Source organism: Astyanax mexicanus, chromosome 15 (assembly GCF_023375975.1).
Source record: "Astyanax mexicanus isolate ESR-SI-001 chromosome 15, AstMex3_surface, whole genome shotgun sequence".
Classification (NCBI taxonomy): Eukaryota; Metazoa; Chordata; class Actinopteri; order Characiformes; family Acestrorhamphidae; genus Astyanax; species Astyanax mexicanus.
This window is the reverse complement of record NC_064422.1, coordinates 43,083,081-43,101,158: the sequence shown is the minus strand read 5'-3', so window position 1 is coordinate 43,101,158 and position 18,078 is coordinate 43,083,081. Positions and strand designations below refer to the sequence as shown.

At 37.9% G+C, this 18,078-nt stretch overlaps 1 protein-coding gene across 2 annotated transcripts in view; it reads right to left on the bottom strand.

Annotated features, from left to right (window-relative positions):
- mkxa (mohawk homeobox a) overlaps positions 1-18,078 on the bottom strand; it is a 343,537-nt gene that overhangs the window by 317,179 nt on the left and 8,280 nt on the right. For both annotated transcript variants that reach the window (XR_007424327.1, XM_049464572.1), the window contains exons 3-4: positions 15,221-15,374; positions 9,889-10,218 (exon numbers count right to left, since the gene is read on the bottom strand). Coding sequence is in view for 1 of the 2 variants with exons in the window: in XM_049464572.1 (XP_049320529.1) it covers positions 9,889-10,218; positions 15,221-15,374 (484 nt within the window). In the remaining variant the exon portion in view is untranslated. The remainder of the gene's footprint in view (positions 1-9,888; positions 10,219-15,220; positions 15,375-18,078) is intronic.

Genomic DNA, 18,078 nt, shown 5'->3' with positions numbered 1-18,078 from the left:
TATCTATCTATCTGTCTGTCTGTCTGTCTGTCTGTCTGTCTGTCTGTCTGTCTGTCTGTCTGTCTGTCTGTCTGTCGGTCTGTCGATCTGTCTGTCTTTTCTGTTTGTCCTTATCTTCTGTAGAACTACATGCTTGTAACACACTATAGAGTGTGTTACAGGCAGTGTTGGGAAGGTTACTTTTAAAATGTAATCCCTTACAGATTACTGATTACATCACTCAAAATGTAATTTGTAACGTAATCAGTTACATTACTTCAAGTGAGTAACGTAATCTGATTACTTTGGATTACTTACAATATTGTCGTTTTTTTAAGCCTGAATGAATGTAGCAACCACATATTGCATATTATTCTTTTATTTTTCTTTCCAGTTAACAAATAGATAAACAAATAAAAAAGCCTTTTCAATCACTCTATAAAAATACTTATGAAACCATTTCACCAAACAATTTTATGAAACACTTCTATAAATTGATGATAAAACAATTTAAAACCAAACAATGTAACAACAACTGTAAGCTATCTACTTGCAGGTTTGCCACCAGTGTTAATCTTGACAACAAATTTTGATTTAGTCTTAGTTATAGTCTTGTGACGAAAATAGCATTTAGTTTTAGTCACAATTTAGTAATTTAGTCAACTTAGTTTTAGTCGACTTAATGTCATAAGAATATAGTCGACTAAAATTACAGTAAATTTAGTCGACTAAAATGTAAAGGGTGTAAATGTAAATGCTTTTTCATCAGTTCCCTTGAATTATTAACTATACACTTATATGAAATGAAACGTTTAATAACCACTTGAGTTAGGGGTGGGCGATATGGGCAAAAAAAAAAAATCTCGATTTTTTTTGGATTTTTGCGATAACGATATTTTGACGATATTTTCCAAAAAATACAAAACTATTCTAAAAAAAGTATTCAATTGAACATGTAAGGTTCAAAATATGGTAAAAAAAACAGGAATTTTTTAGGCGCTTTTCAGATTTTCTATTTCTATTTTTTATTTTTAGATCCATAAAATGATATATTTATGTGGATGAAGTGTTTTAGTAGCTCTATATTCTGCTATTAGAAGTTTTAAAATCACCATGTAAAATTATAAACTGCTCCCTAGATATGATAGAGATCTGAACCTGGGATGGTCCTTTCTTTCTGAAAAGGACTGGAAACTTTAGAAGAATAAAAACTATTAATTTTATAACTTATTTCGCAATAAAGAAGGTCTCTCAGCCTGTTCTCTCCCTATAGAATAGACCCGCTGGAGCAGATTTTCCAGAGGGAGGGGGGAGCGCTCTCAGAGTGTCCGGTTTCAGAGCGGGCTTCACCTCTGTCCCACATAACTCGCCACCTGATTGGCTGACAGAATGTAGGGGGGCAGAGGGGGGCTCTCAGTCTGCCCAACTACCATGGTAACACGAATGCGCAGTTTGATCGCTCCAGAACAAAGGGAAAGTCTCAGAACACAGCGCTGGAGTTTCCAATAGTTTTAATCTGCGTCGGATTTATAAGAGCGCTTCTCAGACATAAATGGGGATTATTGGGGACTGGATTGATGGATTTTCTGATGGTTGGGTGGATTCTGAAGCCAGTGCTCTCAGGTAGGTGCTGATTCGCTCTGTTTGGGTGTGGGGGGTGTTCTGCAGGTACCCCGGGCGGATCAAAGAGCGTGTTTTTATCACAAACCGGACCGTCTAGCGCACGCTTTCAGCTCTAAAACGAAATACAGCTAAATGTGACTGAAAAGTAGAGATTCTTAGCTTTAAAATGGCATATTGGGTGTCTATATTGAGCCTATACTTACTCAAACACAGCCAGATATGAATTATGATATTTTTCTGGCCCGCCGGTGGGACAGGGCGTGTTAATACTAGAGACCTGCGCGGGACAGCATTTCCAGTCCTGCTCCCGCAAAAAAATATGATTTTCTGTCCCACTCCCGCCCGCAATTCCCGCATGATTCCGACGTTCGCGTTACTGCTCAAGGCAGTTCTTGTCATTGGCTTGAGGAATTAAAAGTGATGTACTTAGCTGAACACATCACTAAGCTAGCTGCAATGACAAAATATTCAAATAAACAGAAATATTTAACCAAAATAACAAATAAATTCTTACACAAAACAAACTAAAAAGTAAACAATTAGAACTAAAAAAAGAAGTAACTTAACAAAACCCACCTACAGACCCAAACAAATAAATGCCACAATAAAGCAAACACAACTGAAAGCAAACACAACTAAAAGCAAACAGGGCCTGCAGGCCAAGACACAGGCCAAGGCCCTCTCTTTAAGGAAAATAAATGAATAATAAATCGCAAAAACAAATAAAATTAGAAAACAAACAAACTAAACTAAACCACAAAAGTAGGAAAACAATAAATAAGTAAATAATAAAGTAAATAAACTGCGTCTGGACGACGACACCAAATACAATAAATCACCCAGAAACAAAGAAATAAACAAACAACAATGTAACGACTGGCAAAGCACCAGCTTAACCAGAACCAGCACAACGAAAGGAAGAGCAGCTAAGGTTAGCTTTCCGAGACTTTCCGTCTGCCTCACCCGCCTGCAATGAGCTTTCAAAATTTGCCCTGCGCTGCACTACTATGCATTGGGTCCAGCGGGTGCAGGTCTCTACTTTATACACAACGCACTCTGAGTCTAGTTAATCAGTTGTTTTTACTTACAATTATGTATATGTATAAATATATAAATAACAGCCTTAAAATACGATGCAGTTTATTAATTTTTGGCGATTTAAAAAAAAAACAAAAAAAACTCGATATTACAAAATTACACATCGTCAAATCAACATTCACGATAATTTCGCAAACGATACATATCGCCCACGACTAACTTGAGTAATATTGTTAATGTTTGAATGTGAAATATATTTATATATGATTTAATGTATATTATTATTATTATAGGTGTGTGACTATATATATTTTACATTTAAAAATTTGCTCTAGAAATCAGGTCATAAAACATCTGAATAGTTAAATTATAGTTTGAACAGCGTTGTAGATGGAAAAACAGCTTTTAAAGGATCTAGTTTTATCTCCAGCACTAACCCAGCACATCTACTGGAGCTACAGTCTATAAATGAGATCAAAAACACACCTTCACACACTGTCCTGTAGAGATGCTCTCAGGATGTACTGAGACTTCATGAGTTAAAGTGAGAAACTTATGAGAAAGTGCTGTAAGGAACTTTACACAGACTTTTGGGTTCATAGATTCACTTATTTTATTGTTTTATTTTGGTTATATTATTGAGTTCCTTTCTGACCTGTTCCTGCTTTAACACTAGCTGTATCTTTCCCACTGTGAGACTAAACAGATGATCTGATCTTAATGAGTGAGTTCTGTATCAGTTCTGTGTTTTAGTGCACTGCCGAGTTAAACACATCAGCTCATGAAATAACATCAGCATTAAAACGCGGATCTCTGCATGGAGATCTGTGTGACTCTGGTCTGCAGAAGCTGAAAGATTAGTGGTGTTTTTACCGGAGATGGAGTCGCTCCACACGGTTTACACGTTATCTTGTTTTTCGCGACGTCAAAGGAGAAATATATCGCCTCTCCTCTCTCTCTCTCTCTCTCTCTCTCTCTCTCTCTCCCTGCTGAACACTGTCGAGTTAACTTCCAGTCGAGCTCCGTAACGACAGGTTAATTCCCGGGTTTGTAACTGAGCGCGCGGCGCTACTGCAGGAGAGGCGGGTACTGATTGGATGAGTACCCCGCTTATCCCGCCTCTCCACCTCCGCTAAAGTAGCAGTGATTGGATCTCTTCCTAACTGGTCCCTACCTTTCACAGAACTAAATCAGTCTGATTGGATTTCGTCCCTGCCAAACATTTTCGTCTCGTTTTTATTCGTTGACCAAAATGTCAGTTAATTTCGTCTCGGTGTGTGTGCGGAGCCGCTGTCTGCCCCTCCTCCCTGTGTGTGTGTGTGTGTGTGTGTGCAGCGAGACGGGAGGAGGGGCAGACAGTTCCCTTTCATATCAGAGCGATTTCACCGCAAAATGTTATTTGCGTTTTGTCAGTGTTGGAAGAGCAAAAATAGGAAAGTACCGCAATGTAATCCTTTAATTTTAGCAGAGTAACTGTAATCTGATTACCATTTATTGAAGCAGTAACTGTAACGGATTACAGTTACTTATAATTTGTAATCTGATTACGTAACGCCGTTACATGTAATCCGTTACTTCCCAACACTGGTTACAGGTCAATGGTGTACCAGCATGGTATGTATTGCAGTTTGGTGGTGTAACAGTAACGGTATGTATGTTACGTTTTAGTGAGGTAGCAATTTGAAGCCTGTTACAGGCCAGTGGTGTAACAATGTGGAGTGTGTTACACGTCAGTGGTGTGACAGCAGGGAGTGTTTGAGTTTGAGTCTGAGTTTAGTGTTTGGTGTGACAGTATAAAGTAAGAAAGTATGGAAGAGGCAATCTGATGCATGTTACATGTCTGTTACAGGTCAGTGATTGACAGCAGAATTAAACTTTGAGTTTTATCAATTTATACTTATATATCTTTCCCAGCTTATCTTCTCTCTCTCTCTCTCTCTCTCTCTCTCTCTCTCTCTTTCTCTCTCTCTCAGCAGGTGATTAGCTGGACAGTGTTGTGTTTCTGTGCTGGTCTGAGCAGTAGAATAGTGAACAGTCTCTCCAGCTCTGTTTTGTCTTAAGTTTAAATTCTTTTCATTCGTTCTGAAGAAAATATAAACCATACTGTCCCTTATAAAAACAGCAAAATCAAACAAAATGAAACAAGTTAAAGCAGAGCATCTCCTCCTCGTGAGAGCGGACGTCCCGCTGCCCCGCACCGAGCATTACTGTCCGTTATGAGCTGAACGTGAACAAAGACACAGTGTTCAGGAGTGCAGAGGAACACACACACACACACACACACACACACACATCACAATTTCGTTCCACCTCATGTACCACATGTGATGCGAATGACAATAAAATCTCCTTGAATCCTTGAACATTTATCTATTTCACACACACACACACACACTCACCAACAGTTACTTTCACACAAACACTTTCTCCAAACCTCCAAAATAACAGCTTTACAAAAGAAAAGGACAAAAGATTCAATATCATGTAATTTAAAGCAATTCTATTGGTCCATTTATTGGCTGGATGGATGGATGATAGATGGATGGATGGATGGATGGATGGACAGACAGACAGACAGATAGAAAAATACGGTGCACAGTAATCAGCTCGTCTATAGATCACTATAAAGAACATCAAATTCATTCAAGTACACTCTAAAAACCTATTTTGTTCAAAAAGCAAACGCTAACTATGTAACATCTATGTACTAAAGGGGAAGTAAAGCTTCTATTATGTTTGTATATAAAAGTATTAAATACATTAAAAACAGCTTGATTCACCGTTTTTTAAAACTGAATAAAAGCAAAATATAGATAAGATTAAATATTATAAAACTGCTATAAAACACACAGTTTAATGCTCACAGTAAAAGTGAGACAGAAAGAGAAGTAACACAGTAAGTGTATGCAATAGAGAAAGGTCTCTTAAAAGGGAGAGCGAGTGAATAAACGAGAGAGGATGAGAATGAGTGAGAGAGTCAAGGCATGGCCGGAGGACCAGTGAGTTTTTAGGATTTCTCGTTCACATTACATTACATTTGGCAGACGCTTTTGTCCAAAGCGACTTACAATAGTCAAGTACAATGTAAAATAAGTTTAAAGGAAAAACATCTTTGGATAGGGATAAAAGGAGGACAAAGGGGAATAATAGGATAGAGGAGTGAAGGAGAGGAAGAAGGAAATGAGGTTAGAAGTAGTTAGTGTGTTAGAGGTGTTAAGAGAGTAAGTGCTCTTTGAAGAGCTCTGTCTTCAGGAGTTTATTAAAGATAATACAAAGATAAGACATGACATCACAGCGTTCAGTAGCTCCTCCATTTCCACCTGCTGTTGTGTTTTTAACGTGGATCTCCGTGGAAACGCGTGCTCAAAGTGTAATTACGGTGCACGGCAGTGGACAAATAACTATTTTATTAAAGGCGAGGAGACAAAACTCAGAGATGTGCGTCCGGACAGGACTAAAATTACTGGAGGAGCACGAAAAATAGTTTCGAGAAAAATAGAAAATAATTCAGCCTGTAATTTTCTTCTCAGAGGACGTCTGAGAAAAAAACACGTACATGATCATTCTGGACTGGAATAAAATCACAGAGGACCAACAAACTTTATGAATATGAACTTTTTTGTTTTCTTTGCATTATTTGAGGACTGAAAGCTCTGCATCTTTTTTTTGTTATTTCAGTCATTTCTCATTTTCTGTAAATAAATGCTCTAAATGACAATATTTTTATTTGGAATTTGGGAGAAATGTTGTCTGTAGTTTATAGAATAAAACAACAATGTTCATTTTACTCAAACATAAACCTATAAATAGCAAAATCAGAGAAACTGATTCAGAAACTGAAGTGCTCTCTTATTTTAAAAGGGGAGGAAAAGCTTATATGCAAATGCACACACACACACACACACACACACACACACACACACACACACACACACACTAAGACTTTGGCCTTGAGAGGTATCTTTTTTCAGTGGTTTGCTGTGGTTGGTGTGAAGGCATGTAACTAAAGACAGTGTTGTGTCTATGTGTCCACACCTCAGTTTACAGAGCGAGAGACACTAAAGGATATAAAAGAGAGAGAGAGAAAAAAGAGAGAGAGAAAAAAAGAGAGAGAGAGAGAGAGATAAGGGGAAAAAATAAAAGTGATGGGTCAGAGAGACACAGAGAGCCACGGTTTGATAAATGAGAGATTCACGCCGGCGGATCCCGAGGGTTTACTGTTTACTGTCAGCGTGAGGTTTATATCTCAGCGAGACAAAATATGAACCCGCGTAACCTTAAACGTCTTACAAACTGTACAAACATTTACAGAAAAGCACGCGCTCTTTCAACTCGCAACCTGCCTCGTGTTTTTCTACTGAGAGCAATTTTCAAACTTTGGAAAAATATTATACTTCATAATATTTACAAATGATTGATGCACTTAATGAGTGTATATGTGAGCTCTATACTGTATATGCTGTATATGCTGTATACGCTACACTGCAGTCTGGAAGTACAGTGTCTTTAAATTATGTATAATTCAACACTGAGAGCACTTAAAAATTATGAATTTCTTGGATTTTGCCAAATTGAAATCCTCTGGAATATAATCAAGAGGAAGATGGATGATCACAAACCATCAAACCATCAAACTGAACTGCTTAAAAATCTGCACTAGGAGTGAGTAGCATAAAGTTATCCAAAAGCAGTGTGTAAGACTGGTGGAGGAGGAGAACCTTTATGAATACGAACTTGTTTTTTTCTTTGCATTAGTTGAGGTCTAAAAGCTTTGCTTTTTTTTTTTGTTATTTCAGCAAATAAATTTGTATTTTCTGTAAATAAATGCTCTAAATGACAATACTTTTATTTGGAATTTGGGAGAAATGTTGTCTGTAGTTTATAGAATAAAACAACAATGTTCATTTTACTCAAACATAAACCTATAAATAGCAAAATCAGAGAAACTGATTCAGAAACTGAAGTGCTCTCACTTTTTTCCAGCGCTGTAAATTGGGTGAATCTTCAATGAGATAAGAGAACTAAAGTGCTAAAGTACAAAGTTGGTACTGTTGTTGCTTCTTTTGCATGTGAAACAAATGGATGCCAGTGTTTCTGGGTATCTCCGTGTCTATGCTAGCTTCCAATAAAAAAAAAATATTTTCCCCAAAACAGCGACTTCACAGGAAAAAGAAAAAAACCTTTGTGAAACCTTTAAAAAAAAAACTTTCAATAGAAAAAAGTTTATTTTGGGTAATTTTGAAGTATTTAAAGTCTATCTGTTCAAATTAAGTAATACATTTAAAATCAACAAAAATGGAAATACTTGGTTTTCATTGGACAGCAAAATAATGCTGGTAAGAAAGGTAAATCAAAGCACAGACAGGCACTTTATGAAAAGCACAACTTGCCAACTTTGAAAAATGAGTGTGAATCTATCATGCTTTGAGGTTTAGAGAAATACAAATAAAAGTGCTTTACTATGATGTTGGTACTGTTGTCTCCTGGTACTGTTGATGCCGGTGTTTCTGGGTACCTTTCAAGTCTATGCTACCTTCTAGGTTAGGCTGTTATAATCACATCTGCCAGGGTCATTAGCCACACTTTGATAATCTGTTCACATGCCCTGTACGCCATGCTTTTACTCTTTTTTGAGTAATCACTGTACACCTGTCTTGTTCCTGCTCCCATACTACTCCCATACCTCGTTTACAATCATCATAAGAAACGATCTTATCATTTAAATGTCAAAACCTTACACATACTCTAATTCCACGAAAAAATGCTCAGTAAGATCAACTCATATGCTGGTAAGAAAGGCAAATCAAAGCACAGACAAAACAGATGCCACGATCAGCAAATTTATGCTTGATTAAAAAAAGTATGTACTGCATGAAAAGAACACCTCGCCAACTGTGGAGAATGAGTGTGAATCAATCATGCTTTGAGGTTTATAGAATTAAAATGCTAAATTATGATAATACCTCCGTGTCTATGTTACCTTCTGGCTCTCTACCTTTAGTTAGGCTGCTATATGGTCAAATTTTAAAACATTACACATACTCTAATTACTCAAAACTAAATCAGCCAACAACCAGCAGCCATTGGCTCCTCTATAAAACAGGAAGTAGAAGCTACGGTATAAGAAGGCAGGCAAGTGTTTAAGTTTGTGGTTAATACAGTGTGATAACGGCAATTCAGGGGAACTGTGGAGGTTAATCTGACATTAAGAAGTCAGTGAGATCAACTTATATGCTGGGAAGAAAGCAAATCAAAGCACAGACAAGCCAGATGCCACAATAAGCATAATTTATGCTTGGTAAAAAAAAGGGAAACTGCACTTCATGAAAAAGAACACCTCGCCAACTGTGAAGAATGAGTGTAAGTCTATCATGTTATGTATCAGGTTGTGTTGTTGTGCTGACATTGCTGTGAAGAGAATACAGTGGCTTTCAAAAGTATTCATACCCCTTGAACTTTTCCACATTTCATGTTGTCTCCTTACCACCACAAGCTTAAATGTATTTTATTGAGATTTTTAAGTGGCAGACAAAAACAAAGTATTGCATAAATGTGTGAAGTGGAACGAAAATGATGCATGGCTTTAAATTTTTTTAACAAATAAAAATCTAAAAAGTGTGGCATGCAAAGGTATTCAGCCCCCTTTTGTTCCTTAGTGAACAAACAGCATTGTGAAGTTCCTCAAGACCTCACCAGACAGGTCAGAAAAGATAAAGTTGTGGAGAAGAAGTTTAAAGCAGGGTTGGGTTATAGAAACATATCCCAAACTTTTTGAAGCATCCCAAGGGGCTCTGTTTCACAATCCATCATCCAAAAGCCATGATCCACTCAAACTGACAGATCAAGCAAGGAGAGAACTGATCAGAGATGCAACCAAGAGGCCCATGGTCACTCTGGAGGAGCTGCAGAAACCCCAAAGCACTTACAGTAGTGATTGCAGCTAATTAATTCCACTTCACACTCATGCAACACAAAATGTTGATCTATCACTCAAAATCTGAGCAGAAACTCAAACACATTTAGCTTCCTCAAAAAGTGCAATTTGTGATTTATACCAAAGGTGGTGTTATCAAGCATTAAATCTGAAAGTGTAAGAAACAAACAGCCAAGAATAAATGTGACCATGTGACCTCCACCTCACCATAAACCACACCATCAGAACCAGAGACCACAGAGAAAAAGAGAAAGAGAGAAAGAGAAAAAGTGCGAGTGCCCAATCAGAAAACGAAAGAACTGGCGTCTCCTCACCTGCTCGATAGACGAAGTTGGCCTCTGTTTCTGAGGACGATGGAGATAAGAGGTCTTCATCGTATTCGTTGGAGCTGAAGGAGCCCGAGTGGTTCCTCCTCCGGGCGTCCATCACCGCGTTGGTCACCATCACGTGACGCAGCGAGTCGTTCAGGTAGCGGTGGAGCAAGCTGCTCTTGTATTTGGGCGGAGACACGTAGTCCTCGGCCAATGAGGGGTCTGCGGATGCCCGAAGCCCCGCCCCCATGCTGCCACCTTCTTTTTTGATGACACTCTGATACATGGGCTTACTGAACTCCCCCGGCTGGGTCCGAGCACCCGGGTCACCATCTGTGGAAAGTGTAGGGAGAAGGCATCTTCCGGTTAACAAACAAATTGTAAATGCTAAAACACTAAAACAGTGCAATTTTAGTCATGAATTTACCTCAGCATTGCTATTTTATTCATAAATTTACCTCAGCAGTGCAAATTTTGTTATAAATTTACCTCAGCATTGCTATTGCATTCATACATTTACCTCACGCAGTACAACTTTAGTCATACATTTACCTCAGCAGTGCAAATATTTCATAATGTACATCAGCATTGCTATTCTATCAATACATTTAGAAATTAACCTCAGCATTGCTATTCGTTTCATAAATGTACCTCAACAGTGCAATTTTAGTCATTAATTTATCTCAGCATTGCTGTTCTGTTTATAAATGTACCTCAGCAGTATTATTCTCTCAATAAATTTACCTCAGTAGCGCAATTCCAGTCACAAATCTACCTCAGCATTGATATTCTATTTATAAATTTACCTCAGCAGTGCAAATATTTCATAATTTACTACCTTAGCAGGGGTATTCTTTTTATAAATTTACCTCAGCAGTGCAATTTTAGTCATATATTTACCTCAGCAGTGCTATTCTGTTCATAAATTTACCTCAGCTTGGCTATGCTATTCATACATTTACCTCAGCAGTGCAATTTTAGTCATACATTTACCTCAGCAGTGCAATGCTATTCACAAATTTACCTTATCAGTGTTATTCTATTCATAAATTTACCTCAGCAATGCAGTTTTAGTCATACATTTACCTCAGCAGTGCTATTCTATTAATACATTTACCTCAGCAGAGCTATTCTATCAATACATTTGCCTCAGCAGTGCTATTCTATTATTTTCTGTTCAAAACCATGTGTCCTGTAAGCGATCTTAACATCAGAGTAATCACTGCTCCATAAATACAAAAAAACAGTGATTGTTCATTTTAAATCATTACAATTTTTCATTTCATTGTCTGAATCCCTACTAATAATACATTTACCTCAGCATTGCTATTCTATTAATAAATGCTCTCAGCAGTGCAATGTTAGTCGTAAATTTACCTCATTATTGCAGTTCTATTTATAAATGTACCTTAGCAGTGCAATTTTGGTCATACATTTACTTCAGCATTGCTATTATATTAATACATTCACCTCAACAGTGCAAATATTTCACAATATACCTTAGGAGTGTTATTTTATTGATACATTTACTTCAGCAGTGCAATTCTATCATTGCCTGTTTAAAACCACATGTCCTCTAAGCAATCTTAACATTAGCGTAATCACTGCACCATAAATCCTAAATCAAAATAATTTAAAATCATTAAAATATTTCATTTAGTTGCCCGAATCCCTACTAAAATCTTTTCTTTCTACCGAGAACAACAGAGCAATCAACAAATCATATCCTAAACCTATAGAGGCCTTCGCTTGGCACTCTTCCGTCCAACAGGATGTTTTTTTTTTGTCCTCAACATTGCAACTCTATTCATAAATGTACCTTAGCAGTGTTATTCTATCAATACATTTTCCTCAACAGTGCAATTCTATTTTTGCCTGTTTAAAACCACACGTCCTGTAAGCAATCTTACCATTAGCGTTATCCCTGCACCATAAATATAAAATCATTAAATATTTTAATTTAATTGCCTGAATCCCTACTAAAATCTTTTCTTTCAACCGAGAACAACAGAGAAATCAACAAATCATATCCAAAACCTATAGAGGCCTTCGCTTGGCACTCTTCCGTTCAGCAGGATGTTTTGATCGTAACCTCAGCTGCTCGGTTCTTCAGGCCAAATGGAAGCCCTGCTCCTCACCGGCGGAAGCGTACGCTGATCCCGCAAACAGGCCGGGACCTCTTGAGTGGATTAAAATCTCTGGATTGGATTAAAGTGAATTAAAAGATGAACCTCTCCCCCTGTTTCGTGTCCACGCTCTAAATGAGACGGACGGACGGGCGGCGGCGCTGAAAGCCCGAGCCCGGGGCCCGATTGGAGCACGGTTCAGGTCCCTGCCAGGTTTCTTACGGCCTCATTTGGGCCGCGGCGCACCGTCATCCTGCCCAGATCCAATTATAATCACAGCCTCCGCTTATCAGAACCACATGCGCACATTAGAACCGGCCTTTCTGCTTTCAAAAAGCGGCAGCGCTTCTGAGGAACCTCTTTAGTGTTTAGTATGGATCCCCCCGACAACCGGCTCTTCCCGCCCGAGCCCAAGCAAACACACACTGTACATCTCCCTGGAGACCCGGGCACACGACTGTACGACTGAGAGGAAGCATCCGCACCGAGTTACGGGTTCACTATCGGGTCCCGGCTCTGAAGTGTATATATTTATAAGCAGTGCAATTTTAGTCATACATTTACCTCAGCAGTGCAATTTTAGTCATACATTTACTTCAGGACTACAATTTTGGTCAAACATTTACCCCAGGAGTGCAATTTTAGTTATATATTTACCTCAGCAGTGCAATTTTAGTCAAACATTTACCTCAAAAGTGCAATATTAGTCATACATTAACTTCAGCAGTGCACTTTTAGTCATACATTTACCTCAGCAGTGCAATATTAGTCATACATTAACTTCAGCAGTGCACTTTTAGTCATACATTTACCTCAGCAGTGCTATTCTACTCTTAAATGTACCTCTTTTCATTACTACATTTACCTCGACATTGGAATTTTACTGACAAATTTACCTCAGCGGTGCTATATATTCTTTTATTTACCTCAGAAGCAACTCTATTTATGAATTTACATCAGCATGTCAGTGAAATTTAATAAGAGAATTCATCCTTATTAATCCTATTCATCCTATTCATTAGAAGGGGGTGTCCACAAACTTTAGGACACATAGTGAGTTTACTTTATATGGATTATAAAACACACAGGATATAATATACTGACTACACACGGCTTTCACAAACACACAAACACACACACACTCTCTCTGTGCATGCTGTGTGTGTGAGTGTGTGTTTGTGTGTGTATGTGTGTGTGTGAAAGATATGGTAATAAATACCTTGTCCTTAACAGCCTGTAATTTCCCTCAGCTCGACTGATGTCTGGCCTTCTGGCCCGAGTGTTTGTTTGCATATGTATGGTGTGTATATGTGTGTGTATATGTGTGTGTGTATGTGTGTATGTGTGTGTGTGTGTAAGGTGGTGTGGTGTTGGGCTGTTGGTGTTTGTGTGCTGATGTGTGTGTGGTTGACTGGTGACGCCTCAGCGCAGTGTGTTAATCATAGTGTGTAACAGTGTGTCACACACACACACACACACACACACACAAACACACACACACACACACACACACACTGCCTGCTCAAACACTGATTTACAGCTCTGGTATCAGGATACTAAAAATGTCCACAGTAAAAGCTCAGTGTTTAGTTCATTCTGTCCCGTCTGCCTCACCAGCACACCATTACACTCTCTACTGTACCAAACACTCATATATATATATATATATATGTGTGTTTATGTATGATTGTATATGAACACATATACAGCTCTAAAAAATAAGAGAACACTAAAAAATTAAGAGTTTCTTTGATTTTATCAAATTAAAAACCTCTGGAATATAATCAAGAGGAAGATAGATGATCACAAGCCATCAAACCACCAAACTGAACTGCTTGAATTTTTGCACCAGGAGTAAAGCAGCATAAAGTTATCCAAAAGCAGTGTGTAAGACTGGTGGAGGAGAACATGATGACAAGATGCATGAAAAAAAACTGTGATTAAAAACCAGGGTTATTCCACCAAATATGGATTTCTGAACTCTTAAAACTTTATAAATATGAACTTGTTTTCTTTGCATTATTTGAGGTCTGAAAGCTCTGCATCTTTTTTTTTTTTTTTTTTTTTAACCATTTCTCATTTTCTGTAAATAAATGCATTAAATTACAATATTTTATTTGGAATTTGGGAGAAATGTTGTCTGAAGTTTATAGAATAAAACAACAATGTTCTGAGGCTGGTAACTCTGATAAACTTTTCCTGTACAACAGAAAAAACTCTTGCTCTTCCTTTCGTTGGGGTGGTTCTGATTAGTGCCAGTTCCATCATTATAATGTTTTTGTTGGTCTTTTTTGCGACTGCACTTTCAAAGTTCTTAAAATTCTTCTTTTCTGATTTATTTCTTTATTTAGTTGAGTAAAGACGTTCTTGTTTCTCATAATCTGGATTCGAACATTACTCACATGTTCACTATTCACTGTATACCTGTAACTCTACTTCTTCACTACTTTACTTTAACTGATGCTCTCAAACACTTTATTAAGAGACAAGAAATTCAAGTAATTAACTCTTGTTGAGTTCAGCACAGCTGTTAACTGAAAGAGCTGAATTCCAGGTGACTCTACCTCATAAAACTGACTGAGAAAATCCAGCAGAGATGTGCAAAACTGATCATCTGAGCAAGAGAAGCTACTTTGAAGAATCTAAGATATAAAACATATTTCATATTCTTTTATAGTTTGGATGAGTTTAGTATTAATCTACAGGGCAGAACATTTAAAAATAATGAAAAAACACAGAATTTAGGGTGTTTTCACACTTTTGACTAGTACTGTATGTGCATGCACTTATAAATACATACAGTATCTATAGGAAGGTCTTGAGGTCTTGTAAACTAAGTAAGAGTGCATAGTGTATACAGATTAAGGGTGTTTTATTGGCGTGTGTGTTTGCATTAGAGATGCATTGAAATCAATTAATTATTTTTTGGACAAAAAAGCCAAATACCTCATACTTTTTTCACCACTCAATAAAATAAAAAGTAAGTATTTTGTCTTTCATTTTAAAGAAATACTATTTCAGAACTACAATGTAAAACTTTAATTTAAAAAATGAATCCTAAGGGTAAATTGGCCCAGCTAACATTACTATCCTAGTCCTGTACAGCCTGAATATTTTAGCTAGAGGACAAACAGTTTGTGAAGAAATAGTAAACTGAGACTCTGTGTGTGTGTGTGTGTGTGTGTGTGTGTGTGTGTGTGTGTGTGTACCGTCTGAGCAGGAGTCGTCGCTGCTGATGCTGAGTCTCTCTGCGTTTCCCTGAACGTATTTATTATAGAGTTTAATCCTGAGAGCCCAGCTGAGATCCGGCTGCCGAACCGTGTTCTTCAACCGCCGCCGAGCATTCGCAAACCAGTTCGACACCTGAGAGAGAGAGAGAGAGAGAGAGAGAGAGAGAGAGATAAAGAGAGAGAGAGAGAGAGAGAGAGAGAGAGAAAATGAGAATTTTATAAACTACGCATTTATCGCAACTCAAGAAACACTAAGTCTTCTGTCTTTGTTACTTTTCTGCTTAGACAGAGAGAGAGAGAGCAAAAGAAAAGAGAACAAGACATTCAAAAGGAGGGAAGAAGTAAAAAAAAAAGAGTAGAGAGAGAAAGAAAAAGAAAAAAAGAAGGAAGAATATAGGGAGAGGGAGTGTAGAAAGCAAAGTAAGAGAGAATTAAAAGGAGAGAAATTAAGGCTAAAAGAGTTGTGAGAAAAGGGAAGAAGAAGAAGTAGTGAGAAAGAAAAAGAAAAGTGACAGTAAAATAAATCATTTTTTTTATTCAAATAAAGTAAATCAAATTCATAAAGCAGAGGAGTAGAGTAGAAGAAATGGAAAGAGAAAAAGTAAGCAAGAGAGATAAAGACAGATGCAAAAAGAAAAAGTGAGAAAATGAGGGGAACATGAGTGCATAAAGTACATTAAAACTTTTACAGGATTTTTTTAAAACAATTAAAAATGCGTCACATTTTCAGAATTTCTAAAATGACACAAAAAAATACAAAAAAAATCCTGTGCAGTCTGACTCACAGTTTGCTTGGACATAAAACACACACACACACACACACACACACACACACACACCATATATATACACGGGCGTGGTAGTGGGGGGAAAAGTGTACCTGACTACCCAGGGCCCAAGTAGGGGGAGGGGCCCATGAAAATCATGTTCCTTGTGTACTGGCATGGATAGGGGTCCACTGACACTGAGAGTGTACAGGGCCCAAAATTTGCTGCTACGCCCCTGTATATATATATATTAATGAGAGTTTTTTTTTTAAATAAGGAAAAAAGAAAAAGCGTAATGGTTTGTTCTGATTTGCCTGACAACACACCCAAACTCTCCTGAATTTCATACATTTTTGTTATAAACTAGCTCATGGTTTCTGGCCTCACTGGGTGCTCAGCTCAACACCAGAATTACACAAAAAAAGACAAAATCTTGTAAAATCTTTTGAAAAATGTACAAACACACACAATGCAACTGTGAGAGAGTTTATTTTTTAAATATGGGGTAATAGTTTGTTTTTTTTTATTTACTGATTTGAATGTAAATTATTCCAATTCTAGATTTTTGTTACAAAAATAGGCTCAGGATGCTCAGCACATCACCGCTAACTGCTTTATTCATTAATAATATAATATATAATCATTATTTCATTAATAATATAATAATATAATCTTGGACATGAAAATGTACCAGCACACACACACACACACACACATACACACACACACACTATATATATGTAACTGGGAGAGGATTTTTTTTATTATGGGGAAAATAGTGCAATAGTTTGCTCTGATTTGACTGATTTGAATGTAAATTATTCCAATTCCTCTAAAATCACCTGAATCTCATTGATTTTTGTTATAAACTAGCTCAGGGTTTCTGGGCTCACTGGGTGCTCAGCTCATTCAGTACACACACACACACACACACACACACTGCTTTATGCATTAAGCTCTGGTCCTAAAATTACCAAAAATGTACAAAAACAGTGTAATAGTTTGTTTTAATTTGACAGATTTTAATGTAAATTATTCCAATTCTTCAAAAATTAACTGAATTTTATAGATTTTTTTTATAAACTAGCTCAGGGTTTTTGGGCTCACTGGGTGCTCAGCTCACTGAGGACACACTAACACACACACACACAGCTTTATTTAATGGGCTCTGGCCCTAAAATTACAAAAAAACGTACAGAAATAGTGCAATAGTTTGTTATAATTTTACAGATTTAAATGTAAATTATTCCATTTCTTCTAAAATTACCTGAATTTCATTGATAGGCTCAGGGCGCTCAGCTCAGCACCCCTAAAGCTCTGATTCTGGATCCGTTCTGGACACACACACTGCTTTATTCATTAAGCTCTGGTCCTGATCATTCAGAAAGACAGTGGGTAACATTCAGCACGCCCCCGAACTGCGAACTCAACGTTTCATTAGCGCTCCTCCAGCTGAGACATCCACAACCTGGGTGCTTATTCTGGCCCCCGCCGCCCACGTCCCCGCCCCCGTCTAATAATACTGCTCTTTGTCCACACGCTGTCTGTCTTTATGCAATAAAAGCGCTATTCGACCCGGTCTTCTCCATTTCACAGAACCGGAGACCATTAGATGTTATACTAGAATAACTTTTCATGCCCAATAGACTTCAAGCGGCTTATGACGGGCCGTGCGCTGGGGCACTCCTTCATGCTAAAGTACTTATTCCTGCACGGCCCTGAACTTTCTGATCTCGCCCTTTATTTACAGATCGGATTCTGCGCTCCTCTCTGGACGGCCTTCAGCTTTAATACGGGAGATGGAAGCCAGCGGCCTACAGAGAAAACAAATGAGGCTCTGTGAGACGGGTCTGGACCGGGTACCAGATCCAGCTTTGCTAAAAAGCATATGGGCTCAAAAGATTAGTAAAATGAAATTGAAATAGAAGCCAGTGACAAATGCTGCCGGCTTCCCCGAGCCATTAGTCAGAACCCGTCCAGATCCGAGTGAGTGCTAACATTAGCCTGACATGTTCGCTCAGCTCCAGCGAGTGTGTGTGTGTGTGTGTGTGTGTTGCGTCTTGACCCGAG